Below are 25,758 nucleotides of genomic sequence, written 5' to 3'. Positions count from 1 at the left end.
CCAGTATACAGACACAGCCATATATACTTACTCATGCTCCTTTACTATAATTACTAAATTGCAATCTCAGCAGTCAAAGCAGGAATATTGTGCACAACTGTTAGTGACACTGAACATCTAATAGCGTTTGAAAACAGGGTAGCGGCCTCTTACATTTAGGGTCATAGCATGTTAAATATAACCAACTCCCAAGTTCTAAGAAGCAGGAGCATTTGAAAAATAAGCACTTGGTTCATTTACATAGCATTTAAAAGCAACTGCTTTCAAGATGAGCAACCATGTTTAAGAACTGATGCTGTACATGGAGAACTTAACCTCACAAAATAGAAGCAAGTAGGGAGCAATGACTAAAAATGGACTAAAGTTCTTACATTGCCAACTACTCAGGGGCAGATCAACAGGGAGATTTGGATAAAACAAGGCAAACTCTTTCTCTGATCCTTATTTCTGCAGTATCAAAAGAGTTGACTTCAAATAAAACCATGCTGAATTATTCACTTGTAGCAATCTACACAGATATTTTCTTGAAGTTTCTAATAAAAATGTCATTAATTTAAGTATACAAACGAACTGTAGATCAGGTACATTTTATTAAAAGTCATCCCATGGCAGCATTAAGGAGAAGATATGGAAAAATTACTACAAATAAAAAGCATGACTTAATGAGTATTATGTGAAGACAGAATGAAAGAAACCTAGCTAGAAACCAATGTTGCTAGATGCTGATTCACAACAGAATAGTGATTGATTTTAAAAACACAGTATATTCGAATTATTCTAAACAATAATTAGATAAAACCAAAGATCATTAAAATAATGATTCAAAAATATTATTATGTCTTTGATTCTCCAAATGATTCCAAGTTTAGACATAAGTCTAAAGGACTTATAGACCTTTGGGTGCACTTCAGGACCTTTGGGTGCACTATTTAACACCTGTTCAGCAGCTCACAGCACCAAAGGAAAACAGCAAATGCTATGAAGCTGTCAGTGATAACAACACAAAACATGAAGACTATGCTAAGTTGCAGAGGAAAGTTAATTAAATCCCAACAAGTTTTTAAACTTCAAAAAATTCTGCATTCCCTCTGTACATATAGCCAAACATGCTGTATTATCTACTAACAATATCTAACTTCTCCTGCTAAAATCCGCATCTCACAAAAATCCACATCATCATATAGCAATACATTTCAAAACTTATTTATGCATGACAGATAGAAGAACTCTATCAGTATAGATAAGCATACTTTATTTTAATTATTTATCTTCCATGTCTTTTAGCAAAATCTCACTATTTTCTATGCAACAAGTTTTATATTTATGTTTAGTGTATCTGAAAAAACCTTTCCTAAAAATATTAGTTTCATAAATTATTTTTCATGTTACTTTTCAGCTACCAGTCTTTTCTTTTTATTTTTACATTCTACTGCTTATTTACATTTAGTTAGGTTTCTTGAATTTCTCTAGTTTTGGCTACTCTTACTTTTACTTCCTCCCCAGATCTGGCTCACCAAACAATTCTCATACTAAGCACTTTCATTCTTCTTTAAAGGAAATTCACCTGCCACTTCCTGCATTCATCTTTTGCAACTAGACTCTCAATCAATTTTGAACTTTAGGCAGGGCCATGTGAAAGATTCTTTATGTAATGTTAACATAACTTTATATAATGTTAAAGAAAATAATTTATTTTTATTCTTTTTACTAGCAGATCAGCAATATATTTTATTCAGCCCTACCCTTCTCCACAATATTCTATTAAAACACCCATCATTCTAGTTAATACATTAAGTACATCTAAACACGTATTAACCTGTACCTCCAGATTGCCTCTTTGAACTTAATAGTTACAGGAACAACATTAGATATTCTGAAATTTTCTTTGAAAGCTTCTTTTTTGTAGATGTTTTCTTCTTGAATGCCTCCCACAGCACTGCTAATATACATTACAAATTAACATTTGTTGAGGATGTGCCCATATTTGCTTGGACAAATGCAGAAAAAAGTAGAGAAAACAAGGTGCCTGTCCTTTTGAAGATGAATATACTTCAGCTGCTTCCTCCCAGACTCTCCCTCTTAAACTTGAGTTCATCTGTATGTGGATCTGTACTGGCAAGTGACTTCTACTGCAAGTTGGAGAATCAGAGAAAGGCAAAAGTCTGGAGAAATCCATATATTTCCTCCAAGAGCAGAGATTGCAACAGCAGCAATAAACAGGAAAAGAAAGAGTACAGCTTAAAAGGTAAAAATTAAGTAGGTTTTCCAGGCTGTTCCTTATACTAAAACCATCAGAGCCTTTTTCACTATGCACGTAATAAAAAACCAATGCTAATACAAGACTAATACAAAAAACAGGCCTTCCCTCTCCCTCCACCCGTCCCACAGTTACTTTGCTATTTCCACTCAAATTCTCATAAACACAGTACGGCCCTTCAATCAATTTATTGAAGTGAGAGTTTCATACCTATGAAAAGGCAGATCTAAGATGACAAATCCAGCTGACAATCTGTTGTTATCCTGATTGCTCTCTTCCTAGAATACACATTCTCTCCTACCAATGGTACAAAAATCAAAAGGGAGGAAAAAAGCCTCAGCTAAACAAGACCCAAAGCTATATCCAGCCTCCTGTGAGAGCACACCCAAACCAAAATCCAATGTGAAGCCAGCAGTTCTGTAGTACAAACACCAGGGAGGGCATCAGTATTAATACATGCAGTTGTCTTCAGTATGGATTACACACCACAAAACTCCAGCTGAGATCATCAGGAACATGAACAGCTGGAACAGCGTCACATGAAAAAATCAGAACACAGTAACTTCTCAAAATCAATAGGTGCTTTTGTGCTCTAAAAATATGAAGAGCAATCTTGCAATCACCACCAAGTGAAAATAGCATGGCAAATACAGAAAATATTCCCACTAAATCACTTGTCTTTCCTGAAGAAATTAGCAACTAGCCAACATATTCTTCTGATTTTAACAGCATCCTCTTATTTCTCCCTGCAGTGAGGCTCACTCATGAAGCAAGAAAGGATATTGCATCACTTGTGTCCACCAAGAAACTCAAAGGGGCTGGTTATTATAAACCTGTGTCAATATAAGTCACTTCACTAATTCCCCCAGTAACCTCCTGAAAGGTGGCCAAAGACAGTCATTGAATGCTGCATAACACAGGTCTGAGCAGGTGAAACATTATCCAATTACCTTTTGTTTAAAGGAGAGAACCCATGTTGTTTCATCTAATCATCTCTCTCATGAGCCAGCTCATAAGGAAGACAAGACAACTGTGGTCAAAGCTTTTCCAAGTCCCATACCATTCAAACATACAATTAAATACTATTCAAGAGCTGACTTTTTTTGCATATCACTGAAAATATATGAAAATTAGAGCTACTACAGTAATCACAGAGAAAAAAAATAAAAGAATGGAAGTCTTATATAGAACAACACTGAAATTAAACTACCTCTAGGCAACATTGAAAATAATTTCCCCATCCAACTCCAGATTCAGAATTTCTCTTAATCATAGCTGTTTCAGGTTTTCCTGTGCCAGGTCTCCTCTACTTTCAAGAAACAAGTTTTTCCAAGCATTTCTTCTCACTTATCTATGCCTTCAAGTAGAATTTAATATAACTTCTCTTCAAACACTAGTTCAGTGAGGTGAGACTGTTCAAAGCAAGACAGGTCTTCAAAACAGTTTTGTGCTACAAACTCAACATCTGCAGCTGAGGAGGTATCATAGAGTAAATGGTGATCTTACATTCATCATGCTATGATATTAGAATGAGAAACATTTTATTGGTAATTTTTCATTGAGGTTTTTTGTCAGGTGTATTATTTTTAATCTAAGGAATTTGATTAAAGATCAAGAGAACAGAATTATGGTATGAATCCCAGAATAACACTTCTCTACAGAAGAACTCACTTTTTCCTTATAAGAACTACGTAATTTTTTAGTATTGTGAACACAAAATAATTCAGACCATGGTTTTATGTGTGTCTGAGAGAAAAGCAGGAAACTATATAAAGTCTTTTATAACCCAGTCTCCTTTGGTAATAGCAGTTGATTTTCTTATGCTTCCTGGATTTTCTGCTTTGGCTCTTGGCATTTTAGTAGAAAATAGTCAATAAAGACATGCTGCAATCTCACCTACTAGGAAGACAGCAACAAATGGAAGAAACATTTCAGTTTTTTGGATGATTTTAAACTAATCTACTCAAATTCTTTTTGAAATATCTTAAGTGATCATCAACTTAGAATAGGAAATAAAACAACTTTTTGCTATTGTCAACGACAGAAATCTCAAATCTTTCTCCAAAACTACTTAATATAATAATGAGCAATGAGATAGTCTGACAGTAAATAGTTGACAAAGACTAACTATCATGCCTATGATTAGTCTAATTTACAGACTTCACACTTATCAATCCTGTAACTGCTTGTCATTTCTCTTATATTAGCCATAGTATAGTTAATACAGACATTTATAACACCTGTCCTTTGTGTCCCATCCTTGCCTTCCCTTTTCTAGTCACCCTTGTCTGAATCTTCTGTACCCCCCTCTTACCCTAATTCTTCCTTATCCATCAGCTCACAAATGTTCAGGTTGTTAACATCTCTCATATGATACATGCTTTCAGCTCACAACATCCGAGCATGTTCCTCTACTGCTTATGTCCTGCCTCTCCTTTAGTGCCACTTCCTTTCCACTGTCACCATTACATTCAACAACTACAGCAACTGCCTTGCCTCTGGCCACATCGCCTTCTCCCCCAGTGACAAAAAAGACCACAGCTTCTGAAATTCACTATCTCACAGCATCCCCTGTCTGTGCCTGTTAGAGTCAGAGAAGCACAAGGAGAAAGTTTAAGCTGCAGATAAATCCTGTTATTAAAATGACTGGGTTTTTTCTGCCTACACTATAACTAACATACACATGGTTTTCTTTATCTTAGTATTAAGCATCTTGATTCTGGTTTTATTGCAAGTTCTTTGAGTAATGGTCACGTCTCAAATATTTAACACAAGGCCTGTTCCTGTCAATGAGAAAAAAAAGAAAAGAAGATATTTTAGATATTAGGTAACTTATTCTTCCCCCCTAAGTTGCCCTTATACTTACAGCCCTGGCCACCTGAAAGCACATTTCTATCAGGTGACCTTACAGGAACACAGGACTCTAATAAACTAGCTGGGTCACCTCAAACTCACAACTACCTACTCTCAATTCAGCAGGGTCCATAAAAAAGCCATGTCAGAAGCCTCAAGTCAAATTCAGCACCCTTTAACAAACACAAGTTGTCCACAGCAAAAAATAGCCATTAAAATCATGTGTAGCAGAGAGAGCAGGAAAGATCAAGACCTTAGCTATACTGTAACTGCTGCAGCACCAACAGGAAAAAAGCACTGAAATGCAGTTTTTATGTTTCTTCTGACCGTCATATATAAACCTAATCCCAAAACTTATTACAACTATATTTAATGAATGAAATAACAGTAACATCTACTTGCTTTTATGTTTTGCAGTTAAAACAAAATTCCACAATCAAAGTCTCAGAAAACTAGTACAAAGAACAAAATAACAAGACACCACTCCTAAGCTGGTAAAAAGAGTTCCTTTAAGCAATATGGCTATACAAAGAACACCACTACTCAGTTTATACTAGCTGGAGAACACAAGCATGAAGCAGATCACTTATTAACTGAACTGCAGAAAACATCAAGTTCATTGCTTATGAGTTCTTTTCTCTATTCCAAAGAGCAGCATTTTCTAAATATCTTAAAATGAAGGTTCAGTAGAAGAATCCTCTTTAGTAGACACCAGAATAATTCAGCACGGAAGACAACTAGGCAGGTCACACTCCTGCACAAAAAAAAGCTCAAAACCTATGAGGAAATGAAACAAAAGGAAGGACAAGTGTCAAACTCACCATGGACTTGATTGATTTCTGAATTCTGAGAAAGGATTTCATCTGCTAATTTTTGAGCAGTTGGCAAAACTTCTGTGTGGTGTACTGTGATCAAATACTGCACAAATTTTTGTAGTTGGTCTCTGTTCATTTGAAAAAGTGTCTCTGAAATGGGAAGATGCAGTTTGACCTGATCTGGCTTGCGGATCCGGTATAAAGAGAGTGCCACAACGTGGGCACAGTAAAATATGTCCTTGTTTCCACAGCTACAGGTCACTGAGGTAATCTTGCAACGATCAAAGCTGATAGCTACATTGCAAACAGTTTCTGGCTCCGATTGCATTGCAGGCTCTGTTACTGTGCCACTCAAGTGGAAACCTGTGCAGGAGGGGAAAAAGAGAACTTAATGATACATGCAAAATACTATATCTCATTATCAAGGAAGTTTTGTTAATGAAAAATTATACATCTCTAAGAACTTGCTTTAATTACCAATATGATTAATCCTTTTTTTCCCATACATACCTCTTTCATCTCAAATAAATCAAAAGGGGAATAAGAAGTTAGTTTATAAGCCCTCTGCCATACCCACAACATTCACAGAAGCTTGACAGCAAGATAACTATTTATTTGGTAAATGACAGTTGCAGAAGCAGACCAATATCCCATCAAAACCAACATGAAACTACTCAGTAAATTGGCAGCAATTTTCCAAACCTCCCCACCAGGGAGCCTGCAGCACCTACCAGCAAATTTAAACATTCTCTCAATAAGTGAGAAGGAAGTAGTGCACTCTAGTGGCATGAACTCAGGCTCTAGCTCAACTCCAGCTGACTCACTGACAAGTCACATATCCTCCTTGCTTTCACTTCTCCCTCCACTGAGCTCATGCTAATGCTCACCGTCATCCAAGTGATCCAGTAGAATGACTATGTTTGTGCAGCATTTTGGACATGGAAACTGCTGCAGTTACCAATACACAGCATGCCAGACTTGTAATCCTCAATGAGACACATATGCACTGTTCTAGATGCATATGCAGTCTGCATTCTGGTCCTGTTTTTCCATCAGCATAATAAAGCACAAGGCGAAAGAGCTAGGTCTGTGTGTATTGTAAGAAGACACAGTATATCCTAAGCAAGATGCTTCCTTCAGCAAATATACCACCTCAGCGCAGCACAAGATCTCAAATGCTGAAGATTCAACGTAAACCAACCTGTCTGTCCAACATGAAGGCCTAGGCTTGCCTCTCAATGCTTTATCACTGAATACCAGAATAAGGGGGTTTCTTTTTGATTTTACATAAGCATGATATTGATTTCAGCTCAAGCATTAAATCAGAGACACAGACACAGAGCAATGAAACTGAATTTCATATGCTGCACCAGCGCTAGATTTGGGAAGTCCATACGCAATCTGAGATAGATACAAGTAAGGTGTTATATAACAAATACTTACAAAGGAAACAATATGAACCCACACTCCCCCAATGTGAAAAAATTGATTTAATATTCTTGAAATACCAAAGAAGTGTACTGCAGGAAGCATTATCACATGAAAATTAGACAAGGGGGAGAGGAGGAAGCAATACATACATAGCTCTAATCCAAAATGCTGTATCCCAAACCAGCTTTAAAAAACTCTCTATCTTACAGACAACAAAAAGGAAAATCCTTTATTTTTTCCATTTGTTTATACTGTATGTTTCAGAGCAGGTTATGCAGTTAGCATCACTGCAGTACTCTCATACTCTACCCTGAAGACAGTCATATGCGTACACTAACATTGACTTTGCAATGGGATGTTTCCCAGGTAGTTAGGAGTCGAGGCTGAAGAGGCAGTCAGTGTGAAGTGCAGAGAGAAGAAAGGCAGTGGATGAACAAGACCGGGATCAAGCAGTATTCTTGCTCCCACTCACCCCTTGTTAAGAGAAAGGGAGTGGAAGTGCCCCTCACATCATGAGCTCCTTCCTCTGTCTTTCCTTTTGGTTTTTAAGTAGTCACAGTGTTTCTTTAAGTGCCTACTCTCAAAAAGAAAGCCTTTGTAAAAGTTTAACCAGCTCTATCTATTTCTGGTTCATTCTCAGTAAGTGGAAGTTGGATTGATGGTCCCAAAGAAACTGCATGCGAGATTATTTTAATTCCACTTTCCTGTGAAGCATACATAAAAAATCCCATCTATAATCCATGAGCTGAGGAAAAGTCTAACACTTGAACACAAAAAGAGCCTGATCCTGCTCCTTCCTACTCTTTGTAAATACCTGGACTCCTATTAAATACAGTAGAAAAATGCCCAATGAAAGCTTTTCTGTTAAACTGATGCAAAGTAATAAAAAAACAGCTACTCTAACAACATTACCACTTTCAATTCATCAGTATATTTTTCAAGCATTCAAAAAGCTAAAACCCTCCTGGAAACATGAAGGTCTCCAGAAATATTCAGAGTTAAGAGCAGGCCTGCCCTTAAATACCTGCACTGCTTAGATACAAACATGGGTCATGGGTCCCTCTCCACTAGGGGCCTTTTATTAAGAATTCATGTTACAAGCACCAAAATTTAGAAACACAGATACTGGTCTAAACAATGACAGCCCTAATAGAGTCACCTTACTTAACCTACCCTTCTTAACTTACTGGGAGTTTAAACAAATTAAACACCTGCTGCTCTTGCAGGCTAAAGACATAGAAGCTCTGTATTAACGATCGCACTAAGATAAGTATCCTAATTATGAAACACTGTTTTGCTCCTCTTTATCTGTTTATATTTTTAAAGAAAGAAATTGTTGTTAGTAAATATGACCTTTAAAAAGTTTTAAGCATGTCAGAAAAACCAATTCAGGAAATTTCAGCTCAGAAGCGCTGGTAAGGCTGTTGTAATTTAACCTACCAGAAATCAAACTGCACTTTCACCACTGACCCTCAACATTGCAGAGTACTGAACACACAGCTTTAATTTTTTTTAGCCTAACCATCTAATATTCTCCTACTAAAGTATGGAAGATTGGAACAGGTAAAAAGTTTATGCACTGTGCTTTGCTAGAAAGTGTACACCAGCAGTAACTTACAGCCTGTCAAGAAGCAAGACGTTACATACGCCTGGATAAGGACAAAAGGAATTACCTATGTGGGGACTTGAAGAAAATGACATTTCACAAACAGGTCCAAAGGAGCAGAAAAGGTCTCCAGCAAAAACTTGCAAGCCCTCACCCTAAACAAGTACTTCCCTTCAAAGAGAAAATTTCTTTTAACCAAAGTTACAGAACCTTTGCTAGAAATATTTATTCATTCCAAACAACTCCAAGAACAATTATATTTCACTTTTTAGTTAGAGAGCTCATTCATTATTAGCTAAAGACAACAAAAGTGTTGCAGGCAGAAAAGTGTGCTCACTACAGTAGCTATTTTAGAACAGGCACATTTCACCTTTTCCTTTAGCGGTGGTAGTTTGAAACACTTTACTGTTCTCAAAACGGCTTGTGATCAGTAACTCAAGCTCAGCTAACATGTCCAATGCACAGAGACTTTGCACTCTGCAAAAAATGTGTTTAGAAAAGCAGCTGAAGCACTAAGACAATGTATAAACTAAAGTTCTTTTACAAAACAACTTTGCTTCTGTTGGACACTCACTTCAAAAACACCTCAGTGTTATTTAATAGCCGATAAAATAGCATTCTCAGCTGTCATACTTTTGAAAGGGAACTGTGCCAAAGTGCCATTAAGAAGAAAGCATTTAAAAGTCTGTGATTTTTATAAAGAAACTTTTGCCAAAATCTGCTAGACAGCATTCTGTTGACCAAAAATATTCTGGGACTTTAAAGCCACCTGATAATTGGAAATTCACACTATTACAATGTAGTACTTGCCAGCACAAGGATATATGCCTGTCATAACAAAAACACCCACCACTTTAGAGTAAAACAAAAGTAGGTTGAAACTATAACACAATAAAGAGTAGGAAAAAACGGTGGCATGTGGAGAAGCAGCAGCAGGTAGGCTTTTGGTTACTCAAGCCAGAAACAAAGTTTGAAATATTGAGTCTCACTACCTCATAGGATAAGTAACAAAATTACTGCACCAAATAAACATCATTAATGACATCTCATGAGCTTAATTCATCTCTAATGTCAGTGTTCAAAAGCATCATGCTTAATAGGCCCAAGTCCAAAGAGACACTTTGAAAACATATAGACCGAAATGAACAAGAACTATCAGAAGTAGCCATGTAAAATGCTGGGGGTGGTGTGGTCTATGTCTCTGTGCTAACTCCAGTGGCTAAAAAAAAAAACAAAAACAAAAAAAACCCAAAAAAACCCCCAAAAAACAAACAAAACAAAAAAAACCAAAACAAACCAACCAAAAAAAAAGTTTGTACTTGCAAATGAGGGATTTAATTGAAACACATGCATAGATCACCAATGGGTATTTATCTTTAAAAGAAAATATAAAAATACCAGAAATGGGTTAGACTAATACCACAAAGCTTAAAAATGGGTCTCTTGATTAACTTTCTGTGATCTACCTTTTGACAACATTGTCCATGCCTCATCCACTATGGACACATTCTCCTAAAATCAGGAAGTATACTACCAGCTGTATTTGGAAATCAATGTTCTCCTTAACATGGATTCACTGACTCTTTTCCCAAGTATACATACTGCCTGCAGGTCAGGAACACACAAGAGCTGTTCTACTTTCACAGAAGAGGCCACCAGATTAAGTTACTTACTGAGAAAAAAACAGAAGAACTACTTCTTCTGTTCTGGGAGCTGGGTAATTCAGTGCACAAGACCTATACAGGCACCTCCTCTGCATATAACTTTACATTGGTTATCAGAATTGTACTCTCTGTCTTTAACAATCTTTAAAATAATTTGCAGGCCTACCAGTTCACATTTATTCAGACTGCTATATTACTTGGCAAACACATAATCACTGTGTAAACACCTCTGTTTCATCTTGCCTACCTAACGACAACAGACAGAAATGCTTCTGGAAAGTAGCTTCCAACCCTGCCCATTAGTTACTTTTTCATACTTGTATCAGTGGTTACATTTTTTTCCCCAAGACAAGCATAAGACTAAACAATATTTAGCTTATTCAAACTTTATCTTTTTAGAAGTGTTTTTCCTTTGCAATGGTAAAGTAGCATCCTACATGCAATTCTGTCTCAACATTGGAACCTACATTCTGACTCTAAGAACAGATCAACAAAGCACTTTGAAATTATTACAAAATCAAAACTTTGCATGCCACCTTAGCCTGAAGCTAATTTTAACAACCTTTTCATAAAACAGAGAAAACATGATTTTAAATGAAAAATATTCACCCATCATATCTTAAACATGCCAATACAAAGATATTAACAAGTTGGAAAAGAAATTAAGAACAATACATAAGATGTTTGCTGTTTCTGATCAATGCATAGGGTATGGACAAACTTACGTTATGACATCACCTATAATAAAATCAGCATTACCTCTGCACCCAAACACTAACAGAGGATCTGTGTCAACTAACCACTTGGATTCCACAACTTTCTGCGGCATTTCAGTACTTTCGCAAGCAAGACAATCAGAATAGCATTAAGTTCACGCACACAGGACACTGACAACTTGAAGGTTCACTAGCACACTTCAAAAAACATGCACACTGCAACAGAAGCAGCCATAGTAACTTGAATAAGATTTGTCCCAGCACTGAGTTCAACAGCTGTATTTAAAAACACCAATGTTCTAGTCTTCCAGCCCAAACCTCAAAGTCTGACAACTGGTCAACTAATTATGTCTGTTAGACAAAGGCCTCTACTAACCCTCCAAGCCAACTTTGGTCCTATCTCTGCTGCTCAAAAGCAGACACATATCACTGCAGCCCAAGCAGGAGTCATGGATGACTGTGTATAAATCCATCCAAATTACTATTCCTTAAAAGAAGAAAAGGCTGTGCAAACAGCAAGTAACACAGGAAAATGCCTTCCACTACTCAACACCTATATCAGATCTGGACTGGTTTAAGACAGATGCAGATTGCCACAGCTCACACTGTCTGGAACAAAACATGCACCAAATGAACGTGGCCTGAAGGGTCTCTCAAGGTCTCACTGCTATCCCTGTGGTTAAACAACTTCCAACCCACCCCAGAGGAACACCACATAAACCACAGAATGGCATTCTCATCAGCACTGCACACACAGCCTCCTATCACATCTCTGCAAAACCTGAAAGTTGTCTGCACTTCAACTCATTTTATACAGATATAGTCAAGCCCATTTTAGGTGTCTGTAAGCATTAGGCTTTGTAAGCATTCCTTTGTAGACAAAGGGAAATAGCAAAACCTTGGTATAAGAAAGAGATGTATTTAGAATGGTAACAGAGTAGTAACAGAGCAGTAACAGAGCTTTCCTCTACCACAGTGATGCTCAACTGTGATCTAGGATGCTGTGGCAAATGACATTTATGGCTCACAAAGCAGAAGCAGAGATGAAGCAGACAAGTCTCCTCTGTTAAAGGCTAAACACAGTGCCAAGAATCACTAAATTGTCAATGCTGATAGTCTTGTCAAGTCACAAGGCTAGCAATCCATGGCTGCAGGTCACCTTCTCTCAGGTAAACAAATCAAGTGTTTTCATTGTTTTTTTGTTTGTTTTTCGTTTTGGTTTTGTTTTCCAGTTTTGCCATGTTGTTTTGTTTTCCAAGGCCATCAGTTTGAAAGCAACTATGCTCCTCTATGCTACAAGTTTAACAGCTCCTCTCTCAGTAACACATATCCTGAGAGCACAAAAAAATCTCAGTGTGAGCCTGGAAACCCCAAAGCTGATGGACAGCTAAGTACAGTTTACTGTAAGAAACCAGCAGATAGGAGATTTATTTATACACATGACATTTTTTCAAATAATATAACACACAAAGATCATGTGACAGCAATTTAAAACAAGAATGTGAAGAAATCATACTCTTTGTAGAATGTGGGTAAATCAACATTTTATAATTTAGAACACATGGAAAATACTGTAATCCTCAAACTTTTGAGGGAGACTTAATAGCCTAGCTGAGGTGAGAGAAACTGCATGGATCTGTCAAACAGCAGCTTGCTACAGCAAAACAGAAATCACAGTCATAAAAACTACTCTGATTCTGAATAAAAACTGGAAATAAATTTAAAATTAAGGCAAGAGTAACAAAAGGGTAACAAACACTCAAGAAAGCTGCAAGAAGTGCGAGCTTTTAATGTGCCATGATGTCCAGATCACCTACCTAATGTACACTTAACCGTTTAGAGGTAAATTTTAATAGAATATGAATGTACACCAACATCACACTCAAGTTTACATTTATCCATAACAAAGGCTAGAAACAAGAAGTTAGGAGAGACTATTAATCTACATTTGAACTTTGATAAACAAACCTTCACTCTGCTGGCAAACTTCACAGGCCCGTGTTTATGGCAAAGAGAAATGCTTGAGACAGGAGAATGTGCTGACAGTCTACAGGGAGCTGCACCCTGAGAAAACACTGAGAGTGGCTAAGAACAAGGACTGATTACAACCACTCTTCACAGGATCAGTGCACAGGTATTGGTTACTAGCTTCCGAGGAGGAATTCACTCCTGCTGTGATGGGGAGAAGCTGACATCTTTCCTTCAACCACCAGGCAGCAGAGATTCCTCCCATAACCCAAGGTATCTGTCGCCCAAGGTGATACCATTTCAGCTTTTATTACAACTTTGGATTTTAATCATATGTACAGAGAGAAACTATTATTACTTGCTAGGGCACAAGTAAAATATCACATATGAAAAAGTGACTGCAAATGACTAAGGGCAACAAAACTGAGCAGACTAAACCTCTCATTAAAATATCCTTAAAGCCTAACAAGAAATAGGCTGCTCCTGCATTCAAAAAGGTAAATATTCAGAGACTTTCAGTTATTTTGAACAACTCAGAAGATCCCTTGCCTGTCAAATAGATATAATGTGATTGTTTTTTAAAGTTACTATTTACTACTGTTAGCTTTACTGCTAACAGCAGAAGTTTTTGGTATTGTATGTCAACAGTTAAGGTTTATCTTCAACTACAAATCACCTGTCTCCACCAAAAGAAAACAAAGAGAAATTAAATTACCTGAGACTGAAGAAAGCCTTCAGCAAGACCTACTCATTTAAAAGGGGGAGAAAGAGGACACAGTATTACAGCTTTTTCTTTTAATTCCCTTCTGCCCTATCCACATTCTTTATTGCTGCTATCACGTGTTCTTTGCTCATGTTACACGGGTTATCTCAGCTTCACTTTATTGTTGAAAGTTAGTGTCCATCCTAATTAGCAAAGCATTAGCAGTAGCTGTCTACATATTTTTCAAGGACAAACTGAATTTGACTAACATAGGCCACAGAACAGCAAAAACCTCAGAAGATGTAGGAAAGCAAGATGGAAAAACTGTGAAAATTACATCCTGCTTGACACATGGCTTAAACATTAGGAAAAACTGAAGTTTTTCTTAACTGGTAATGACTTACATTACATTACATGGTAATGACTTAATCAAATTTGTATTTGTTAACCGGAAGTAGATAAAATCCTAAAAAGGAAGACGACAGAAATCACTGATATAAACTTTGAAAGAAATATTTGAAATACTAGAAAATTACTCCTTCATGGAAAGAGTGTGTCTGGATTTCCACAGCCATACTTATAGTTCAAAAAACCCAGCCCAGGATGTCTGAAACACAGGCATGCTGCAGTAAGAGGTACTTATGTCGTTTCAACAACAGAAATCATTTAACTGATTGAGTAATTTAAGACTGCACTCAGTTCAAATCTAGGCTATGAAAAAGCACAAGCCAATGTAATTTTGAATCTAAACTGACCTTCCATCAGGAAATGTTATAATTTGCCTAAAAGAGGAAACTACCACTCCCATTTCCACTACTAACTGTGGAATAAATAATTTTCTTTTGTTTAAAAAGGGGAGGGGGAAAAAAAAGAGCTCAGTGCTGCACTTGTGCCAAATGAAAAATGGCACTAAAAGTCACAGAATATAAGAGAAACCCTTTCTTTATGGCCATTATTCTATTTTTGTAATTGTATACTAAATATTCACAATGACAAACATTCACAATATTTTATTCTTTATTTTTTTTAAGAAATACTGATGATCACTGCAGGAGTCAGGTTGTTCACTGAACTGCTATTTTATCAATAATCAAAGCAGAGGAGAAAACAAAAAAATAGGCGTTTAAGTGTGAAAACAACAGTCACTAAGTAGGACTTTTAGAAGGGCTCAATTCATTTTGGACTATAAATTTTACAAGAGAAAGGTTTTCAGCAACTTTATCTGGTCACCGGAGCATTACAAAGGATTCCAGCAAAAATAATGAAGTACAAGAGAGTACCTCCTGAAAAAGCAAGAGAGAAAAAGCCATGAAAACCTATTGTTGAAAGAGTTCCAGAACTGAAGTCTAGAAATCCACCAATATCATAAGTGAGTCACCCTTCCATGGCTGAAGCCAATACTGGTGAAAGCATTTTTTTTAGCTCTTGAGGGCCAACTGCAGTAGAGTCACAAATGCTGGTGAAAGCATTTTTTTTAGCTCTTGAAGGCCAACTGCAGTAGAGTCACAAATGAGGACTGGAATCCCAAAAATACTACTGTGATAACAATAAAAGTGTTTGAAGGAAAAGGTCAGAAAAGGTCACTTGTATTACAAACCTTGATAACACTGGCTTACAGCCTAAACCCACACAAGCTGACATCCTGTATGAAATCAGGTTCTTGTGGTTCACACTTTTTCCATACTGTTGCTAAGTTAGATCCTAATCCATTTCCTTCAATTGAATCCATTTCAATCATTATTCAATAAAATCAAATCAATATAGAGTAGCCATAGCAAGTGCACCCCATTGCCAAAGCTGACTGGCAAGTCTTGCCATGGCAGTATTCCTCCATACTGACACGCACCACCTCTCTCCAGATATCAGATGAAGAATGATAGGTTTCATGTAAGAAAACCAGATTTCCAAAGGCAGCAAAAATTTTGAGTGTAAGTTGCTCACATATCTGGTCATATTGATAAAATGGAAATGTGTACTAGCTCAAAGGAGGGAAAAAAAGTATGTTTCCAGGCGAGAATTCCTTAGCATTCCTTAGATTTCTGGGAGCTGTGTGCACAGCAAGGACTTGGAACAAGTAAGGGTAGGTATGTGCAGGTGGGAAAGCCCTACATACATTCTAAGCAAACGTGAGCACATTCAGAGCACACGGCTGCTCCTCAACACAAGACCAGTATGCAATTTTCTTTAAGACAAAGTTGAGATAACTACCCCATCCTCTAAAGCCACACACTACTTCTCCTTGAATTAGCAAGGCATACCATTCTTCTTTTCAAAAGCCAAGAAGATTTTCAGCAATATTTAACTCTAACCTGCAGCCCTTAGAAGTCTAAAAATTTGCGCTTATTTTGACTATTAATCAAAGGTTCTAGATATTAAATCAGCATGTAACATGCATGCTATTCAAGCCTCCAGTAACATGCACAGGGTTGAACAATAAAAGACAACATAAAACCTTTATTTTTCTAATTCATGCCCCACAGTCACAAAACCATAAAACTTTCTAGACCCCAACAATGTGATAGTGAAAAGTCTAGAAAAGAAGGGGGATGAAGAACAAAAACCAGAACTGAACAAGAAAGCAAAGCTTCCATGATAAAGAAAGCAATCTAAGAAAGAAGAACAAATTTAAACAACAAAACACAATTTAATTTGTTATTTATTAAGCAAGTTACTGGAATTCTTCACATTTTGTTTCAGCCTAAAGACCAGGTTTTAATAGTACATAAACTATCAGATTGACAAAAAACCAAAAAAGCAGTCTGGTAACATACAATATTTCTAACTTTCACTGACAAGCCAAGGAACATCTTAGAATGACCTTTCAACAGAGAAAAATTTAAAAATTACCGCTACAACTTATTTTACTTTTATAGCACAAATTGGAGAGACATAAAAATAAATTGACAGAAAGGATGGCAAGTGTCTCTATCAGTAAGCCAAGTAACAAGCTGCTTTCATGAGACTTCTATAGTTTCTTGGTGTTAATTTTTCCCTGGGCCTCAGCTTCTGATAACCTATCTAGACTGCAAGTATTTGTGATAGGCTGCCAAGTGGTGTACTTGTGGAGGTGTGGTTAATGCCTTATTTTGTTAGCTTTGGTTGCCTAAGAAAGTAGTGAAGAGCTGGACTTGCTGATGAACATGATACCCGAACCACAAGACTAAGAATACTGCTGAATGATTTGGTGACTCAATGTTGTGTGTTGATTTTCCTTATCTCAAACCAGACAGTGCTCTTGTAGGGATACTAAATATCCTTTTACATGCAAGTCTCATGCCTACAGGGCCACCTTTTGCAATGATGAAAGGCTCTCTGTCTATGCTCTTAACTTTTAACATAACCTACCTAAATATAATTGGGAGGAGAAAAAAAGTTCTTCAAGAAGATCATGTCTATTTGGACTGTGAAACAGATCCAAGTAAGGACAGAGACTGTCAAAAAAGCTGAACAGGAATGGGGCCTCCAGCATCAGTTGTCGGTATTATTACTAAATAAAGATTGTTTTCCAGCTTAAACTGAAGTAAGACTCAATTCAGTGAGGCACTGGATTATTAAACAACACCACTGTCACCTGAAGTTGTATTGTCACAGTCCATTTAAATAGATTACTTACGAATTAGGTTTCAGTGTTGCTCAATATACTTGGATTGAAAGACTTACTACTATTTGAAGTAGTTCTGCATCACAATAATAGACAAAAACAGAGTAGTTAAATTCAACATCTGGCCTCTCTTACAGTGACAAAGAACCATAACCTGAAAACTCGGTTTAAGAGTATCAGTATCTCAGTTTTAGCAAAATAAACTCAAATACTTCAAAAGTCAGGCCCCTTACATAAAAGCAGATAGATTTATTTTCTTCATACTTGAAATCATTCAAAAGAAATTTGAAGTATCTAGAAAGAATGTTCTCATCCCCTGCAACAACATCCCCATCCCTTTCTGCAAATGTCCCCTGCTTTCTCTGAGCAGAGTAATTTGCAGGAACACAACTGGGTACTGCGTCAGATGGTCCGGACTTTGAAATTATAAGGATGCCCAAAACAAGTTCATCCATACCCTCTTCAGACAAACAGGAAAGATAAGAACTGTTTAACTAGCACTATGCTTCCAGAAAGTCAGTTATGATTTAGCTTATTTCATTTGTTGAGAAATGGTTAAAATAAATCATTCACTATACCACGACAGACTATGTAGCAGGGATTACTGTTTCCTACATCTGGCTTTTCCTGTTTATTTACTCAAATTGGAGGCTTCCCCCTCTGATAAGAAGTGAGACTGGTATCAGGAGCCAGAAGTTTTATCAGCAACTTCCTTAGAAATCTGTCTTTTCTCTCTGTCATCTGAATCTCTAGATAAGAATGTGCCACATGCCCTATATGGTATTTCCTCCCTTTTTAAATTCTCCAAGCAAATCTTCAAAGCTAAATTTAAGATTCACAGACCTAGCTCAGTCCTAACAAGCAATGTGGATATTTTGAGGTTAAATGGGGTCAGTTTCCTACCTAACCATTTAAACACTAGACTAACTGTTATTAAAATACTTGGAGAACGTGTAACAAGGTCAGCAATGAACCTGGAATACCCAGTTTGTTGGCCTCTGCTTACTCAGCAAGAAAATCCTGTTTCTCAGAAAGAAAACTCCTAGCTCTCACCTCCCACAAGACAAAGCCCATGAGCTGTGCAAGTGCTAGCGGAATCTTTCAATCTGTGACCAACATTAATCAGATCAAAAAGCACACTCATATGCTTTGAAAGAGGGATGAGGGAATTCAATGCTCACCTTTTCAGTGTCAATTCCCCTCTATGTATGTGTTTGCTTAATTTTAATTGATCTGCTGGTTGCGCACATGGAAAGAAGCAAAAGAAAAGCAGACATTTAGGTGCCTGATGAGGCACCTAAATCAATCACCATCTCACCCCTGCAATAGGTACTTCACATGCCCACTTGTCCCTCGGCCACAACAATTCCTCAATCTGAAGACAAACCGCTGAGCATCTGTGTGGTTTTGGTCTTGGCACAGTTAATTTTCCTAAGAGAACTGGGTATCATGGGCTATTATTTCAGATTTGCACTGGAAACAGTGTCGGTAACATAGGGATCTTTTAGCTGTTGCTGAGCAGTAGTCACACAGAGTCAAGGCCTTTTCTGCTCCTCACCCCACCCCACCAGCAAGGAAGCTGAGGGGCACAAGGAGCTGTGAAAGGACACAGCCAGGACAGCTGACCCCCACTGAGTATAGGGATATCCCATCCCATACGACATGATGCTCAGTATATAAAGAGATAGGAAGAAGAAAGGAGGAGCCATTTGGAATGATGGTGTTTGTCTGCCCAAGACACAGTTATATGTGATTTAGTCCTGCTTTCCTGGAGATAGGTGAACATGTGCCTGCCTATGGGAAGGGGTGAATGAATTCTTTCTTTTGCTTTGCTTGTGTGTTTGGTTTTTGCTTTACCTAAACTGTCTGCACCTCAATTCACAAGTTTTCTCACTTCCACTCTCCTGATTCCCTCCCCTGTCCCACAGGGAGCAACTGAGCTGGTAGCTGTGGCTCTGTGGGGCTTACTTGCCAGCTAAGGCTAAATCATGACAGCATCCCTCTTTATGAATTTACCCCCAAGAGCTCAGAAATGTTGCTCCATTAAAAGCATATCTCAGCACATCATGCTGGTTAGGGTTGCTGGAATACTCTACCCCCCCAGTCCCCTCCAGTCTCTCATGCACTATCGAGCTGAAATTAGCTATTCATTACATGTGAAGGAGTCTCACACTGAGCAGCACCCTGCTGCTAAAGACTGCTATTTTACAGGGCAATTTTGCACTATAGCATCTGCTACCTTACTAATATGTATATTTAATGCCACTGCATAATGTGCAGAATTATATGCTGTTCACTGCCTGTTTGTTCAGATATTACATGCTCATAAGAAGCACTACTCCATTTGAAAAACACTGGTTTTTTTTATTAGGTTTTCTCCCTGGTGTTCCTTGTAACAGAGCCCCAAACAAGAAGCTCGTGCACTACTCCAGACCAAAAACCCCCATGACCTGGCTGAGTCATGCATTAGGTAGGGCAGCTTCTGGCCAGCACTACTAATATAATTTAGTTTATTTCCTGGGTCTCATTCCAGGCTATAGTTTGACATTGTTCCAATACAAAGGAAACTGCAAAGTGAATCATATCTTGACAACTGGTCAGATACGTATTCACACTACTCCACTGGGAATATGAATACTCAGAGCAGTGGCCTTTGCAACAGATTTTGTTCTTTCTACTGAAAGACACTCAAAGAAGTAACATTAAGTTCCATCACATGCAGTTACTAATAATTTTGTTTACAGAGCAAGAGGAAAAATAATTTTGTTTACTACCTCAGAGGAAAAAAAAAATATTGTTTTAAACTCTAGGGTTTAGGAGTCAAGTGTGGGACCAACATGTCAGGTGTATCAAGTCCCACAGGAAAAACTTCAGTATGCTCCTAGACTGCAGTATGCTCATCTTAAGCAAATCTCATCAATCCTCCCCTACAACTAATTCAGGGAAAAGTGACTATGAACACAGTTATTCCAGATGGCAAAATGATTGTCCATCTAGTATAGAAGGCAGTTGCATTACCATCTATGGTTGCCAGCTCAGATTTCAACTTGAATTACATACCTCCAAAGCAATCAAAGTATAGGAAATGAATCTACTCTGCATAACTGAAGTGACGCCCTCTGGGAAATACTACTTTAAATCTGATTTTGAGGAAGCGATAACCTGCTCTCTGTTCAAAGGCAAACATAAATTCAAAGCAAAGGAGATTACATTATTCTGAACTCAAGCTCAACTAGGCATTTAGAATTATGCAGGTAGACATTTGCTCCAGAATTTGTCAGACCATTTTGATGTTAGAAGGATTTGGGAGCTGTAACAACACTTAAGTATACCCACAGGATACTTTTAGGAACAAAATTCTAACGAGTCCATTCTCCTTGTTATAAGCTACAAATAAATCTATAGATGAGGAAGGAATAGCAGAGACAGTCCTTACTGGCCAAGCCCAGTCTCAGTCTAGTCATTTCTTTTCTGCTATGAGCATTCAATAGTCAATTAGCCTATTATTTTGACATGAAAGGTGTCCCAAGGTTTTCCTAACTCTCCTTTATTTACAAAGTAGACAAGCTTCATTCCTATAAGGACAAAAAAGACTCCAACAGACGGGGCCTTTCTACTCACCCAATACCCATAAAAGCTACTCTGATGTGCAACTCAAATTCTGCCCTGAGAATTTTGTAGAACCCCAATGCCTGAGAGCATAAAGGTATCAGGAGGCTAACACAGGTTGCTTCCTGCAATGCACTGCTGATGAGAATAAGGATGGCAGAGAAGACTGTACCTGGAAGGAACTCCAGAAATAAAGAACCATCATCTGCTCCTTGCATACACATGCACACACGCGGCATTGGTATGCAAACAGAACAACGGGAAAATTCTCACTTAATCTTCTACATTTTGGGCTTACTTCAGACATTATACAAAGTAATAAGAGTATTGTCATTCTGTGTGCTGCTACTGGAATATACAAAGTTTCTCCTTCTAAAGCAGTAAGCTATTCAAAGAACCCATCAATACCTCACAAGATGAGGCAATGGTTCTCCTATTGATGAGGAAGGACCACCATCACACCTTGACATTTATAAAGCACGCGAGGGTGAGCAGAGTCAGTTTCTCAAATTATGCCAGATTCAGAAAAAAACAAAAAAATCTATTTCTTCTACCACAGGCATATTTAACAAAGACATCCCCCACGCAGTCCCCATGAAAAGAGACAATTTGAATACCAAAATAATGAAGCAGAACCAAGACACTTCTAAAACAGACTAACATGTATATTTTTTTAATTAATCTACACAAAATTCATAAAGCAGAAAATGAATTTGTTATATTTTTGCATGAGAAATTTACTATGATTTTCAAATATCCCTGCCAGTGATAAAACTGGCTAGAAAAAGAATTTTCTTTTTAAGAGTAAGCATGTCACCATCTGAACATTTTGTTTTGAAAGGTCAATGCAAATTATAAACCTTCTAGACCAGGAAAAACAAGACAGCTAAAGAAGCCACCTCTTAAATTTCTGGAAATATGCTGAACAAAAAAAGTAACTTGTCCATAGGAAGTAACTTGCATTCATAGGATCTATGGCTGTAATGAAATGCTGGTTAATTAAGTAAAGGAATTAATACTTTTAAAATGCTCTACAATCTGACCAGGCTGAAACAAATACTACAATACTATATACCACTTGTAGTTATTCTTTCAGAGATCATATTGAAATCAGCAGTACATTGACCTGACAACAAACTACTTAACCAATTTCTTTCCCCAGTGTAATTACTTTAAGCAAGTAAAAAAGACTAATAAAGAGAGAACATTATTTTGAATTCAGAGCTCCTGACTAAAGTTGTCCAGTAAGAAAACATCTTTCTTGAAACATCTTTCCTTCTTACTGTATTTTAAGAGTAAAGAAGAAACAGAAAATTACTGCAATATCACTAAGTACCTGTGCCTTCAATGACATTATGAAGTTTGTTTTGCTCTTTTCCTCAGAACTCAAAAGGCTTTGCTGGAAGGAAGGCTCTCATTCCAACGTTTGGATGCTGCACACCACTAGTCATTACCACTTCAAAGGGCAGAGAAAAAGCTTCTAACACACCAGAGGCAGTTTGCTAATGTTTGCAGCAATGGAGTATTATTTCTACTCATAATCCACAAAAATCGTCTGCAGAGGGTGGGGTGGCCAGAGTGATATATTTCTTCCTCTATCATGGATTGCACAGCATCCTGTTGAGAAATGATGGTGAGAAGGCTCAACAACAGAGTGGGCTAAGCCACAGCCAGGCTGACAGCTATACTGAAGAAATGCCTGTGCCCCTAGGCCCAGCTGCATTGGGCTGCAGCTGCCAAAAAACTATTTCCTATTTGCTGCATTCTGACAAGCAGAAGTCTGTATGGAAATAGTTTGCAGGGCAGACTGACCCACCTCAGATGAAGGATGTCTAGCACAGCAGAAGATGAACTAGCTAACAAAGAGAGGAAAAGAGCCCACACTGCTACTCATGGAGGAGAGAGCAGCACAACCTGTGAGTAATGTCAGCCCCAAAGAAGAGCAGTGCTTGAGGAACAGGCAGTCTAGACAGGATGGGGGCAGGGGGGTATGCAACTTGCTTGCTCCGACTGTTCCGCAATGCCTTTTTCCCACATCAAAAGGAAGGGAAGGGAGGGGAAAGAGACAGGCAGCCTTGCAGGAAGACCTATTCCACTTTGAAAAAAGACAGAAAGAAGTCTCCCACCATTTATTTGTGCTACTTACTTCATGTCTTAGAAAAGGTGATCTGCTACTTAATAATAACCCAATAATTGTACTTTTCCATACATGGGTCACCAAGAACTGAATCCAATTCATTATCTCCCAGAAGTCTGACTGTGTCTAAATTGATGTCAAGAACCTTCCAGTCTATAACTTACTTTCAGAAACTAGACAGAACCACTAAGCTGACTGCTTTAATGCATCATGGAAAACAGTTACCCAACAGATTAAAATTACAAAAAGAACAGCAAGTCAGGCTAAGGATCTATGCTCTGCCTATCATCTTCTCTCAAGAGTCATACAGCAGCTAGCCAAATGCACCAAGTCTCAACCTTTCAAACAGGAAAATGCAACAGAGTAAGGGTAAGGAATGGATATATTGAATAATTTAAGTTTTCACAAACCCAGAAATGATTTGAACCACAGTATTTAACAGTTGCTCAAAATATGCATAACTAGGTTTGGAATACTTATACTCATTTAGCGCACAAGCACATTTGTTTAAGTAAGTAAACACAGTCTGACAGCAGTTTGGATCACCTATCAGAATGAATCAACTTCAAGTCTAATAAGCATTATTTGTATTCTACATAATAGTCTATGTGTTCTTTCAAGCCACTGCAGGGATAACACATTTAAAAGTCTTTCACGGTGTGCTAAATCTTTGGTACCTAGGAAAGCACAGCATATTCCAGTTGGATGTTTCCCAAACCATATCACTTGACTTTTTAAATATTACTGCCATCTGGCCACTAGGCTTTGTTTACCAAAACAGTAGCAGTGCACACACTTCCACAGCAGCTGTAATAAAAAAAAATAAGTAATGTCATTTGGTACTTCACATTAAAACATTGAAAAGTCTAAAATTATTTTATCAAGCCAGTTACCATTGTACTCAGAAAAATTAAATATAGGTAGCTTTGTGTTTTGCTGTATTTTCCATTTCAGTGCTTTAATGTTCTTCACCAACTCATTTGCCACTGGCACTCTCACAGTCCAGAAGTAACAGTAACTGAAGAACGTGTGAAGAGCAAGTAAGAAAAATGTATCTTGAATCATCTGCAATTCCATTCTGGATAAGTACCAGTGCTACAGAAATACAATGTGAAAATGATGTCATAGTAGTACCTCTGGTCATTCTTAGGGTACATAGCAAATCATAGAGCCTTCTCAAAGAGAACCCAAAACCACAATGAAGGCACAGATTTATTCCAGGGGCTCTTCCCAGTGTCCAGGCCATAGTAAACAAAACAAATATTTAAATTATAACTAATCTGAAGCAATGCTCAATGAAAGCTGGGGAAGTCTGGGAACAGCGGGAATATTTAAATTGGAAAAGAGCCTGTGGGTTTTTTTTAATTACAGTACATTATATTAATCAGGCCTGGAAGCCACAAACACAATGTTCTTTGTGACTGAGTTGTCAAGGTAGCACAAAACACACTCAAGGCCAAACAGGTGAAGAAGCATTTTCAGCAGTTTACTTTGAGGATATCTTATAGGTGTATGGCAGATCTTTAAAAAAGGCTGTGGCCTCAGAAAGTAGACAAACTTTGGCTGGATAAAAGCCAATGATAGTATAATTACAATAAGGTGTTTTTCCAAGTTCTGCTGTGCTGAAAACATCACCTAACACTCCATCAACATACTTACTCACTTCAGTACCTAAATAACTAAATATAAGAGAATCTAGCTGTTGCTTTAAGCTGTTGCTTTAAGCTGTTGCTTTAAGCCGTTGCTTAACTCAAAATTAAGCAGTTGCACCAATTTAAAGCAAAAACACATGGGTTTGTTTGCAAGAAAATATTGTCTGACAGCAATCTGGATCAACAGAAAACTTTATAAGCTATAGGATAATTAAGAGTTGTTCATACTTATATCAATAAGCTCAGTTATGTGGTTTTGTCCTAAATGTTCCACCAGGAACTCTGTATGGTTTTGTACATGCATACACATTCCCTGTGGCAGTAACAGCTTGTTCCTACATCTGAATGAACACAGCAGATTATCAAGCGCTTTACAGCCCAGAACAGCTCGCAGGCTGATCTTGCTGAGACTTTAGTAAAAGAGTCTTCGTTCTCCTCCAGAGAGCAGTATTTCTTGACTGACGAACTGTTTACATGTTGATGTCTTGAAAAAAATCAGTCTTTTTGGAAGCAATAGCTAGGCTTTTACTTTTTTTCTCCTCCCTCTCAAATCACAAGCACAGAGGTTATCTGAGAAGTGACACAGTCCAATCTGACCCAAACAAGTACAGCATCTGGACAAGTTTTAGCCTGATCTGACTTGAGTACTTTGTAAAAGATTTCAGGCCGTAAGTACAGACTCTTCTTGCTAGGGATCAAACCAAAAGGATCTTTGAACCACAAGCAACCAAAAAAACTCAGTATCA

The 25,758-nt window shown here is 37.7% G+C and overlaps 1 protein-coding gene across 1 annotated transcript in view; it reads right to left on the bottom strand.

Moving 5' to 3' along the window:
- ZSWIM6 (zinc finger SWIM-type containing 6) overlaps positions 1–25,758 on the bottom strand; it is a 108,380-nt gene that overhangs the window by 42,189 nt on the left and 40,433 nt on the right. Inside the window, exon 2 of the mRNA XM_036403508.1 lies at positions 5,932–6,288. Within this exon, the coding sequence (XP_036259401.1) occupies positions 5,932–6,288 (357 nt within the window). The remainder of the gene's footprint in view (positions 1–5,931; positions 6,289–25,758) is intronic.

This window comes from Molothrus ater, chromosome Z (genome assembly GCF_012460135.2).
Source record: "Molothrus ater isolate BHLD 08-10-18 breed brown headed cowbird chromosome Z, BPBGC_Mater_1.1, whole genome shotgun sequence".
Taxonomy (NCBI): domain Eukaryota; kingdom Metazoa; phylum Chordata; class Aves; order Passeriformes; family Icteridae; genus Molothrus; species Molothrus ater.
Note: the sequence above shows the minus strand (reverse complement) of the source record. Positions and strands in the feature narration are given on the sequence as shown.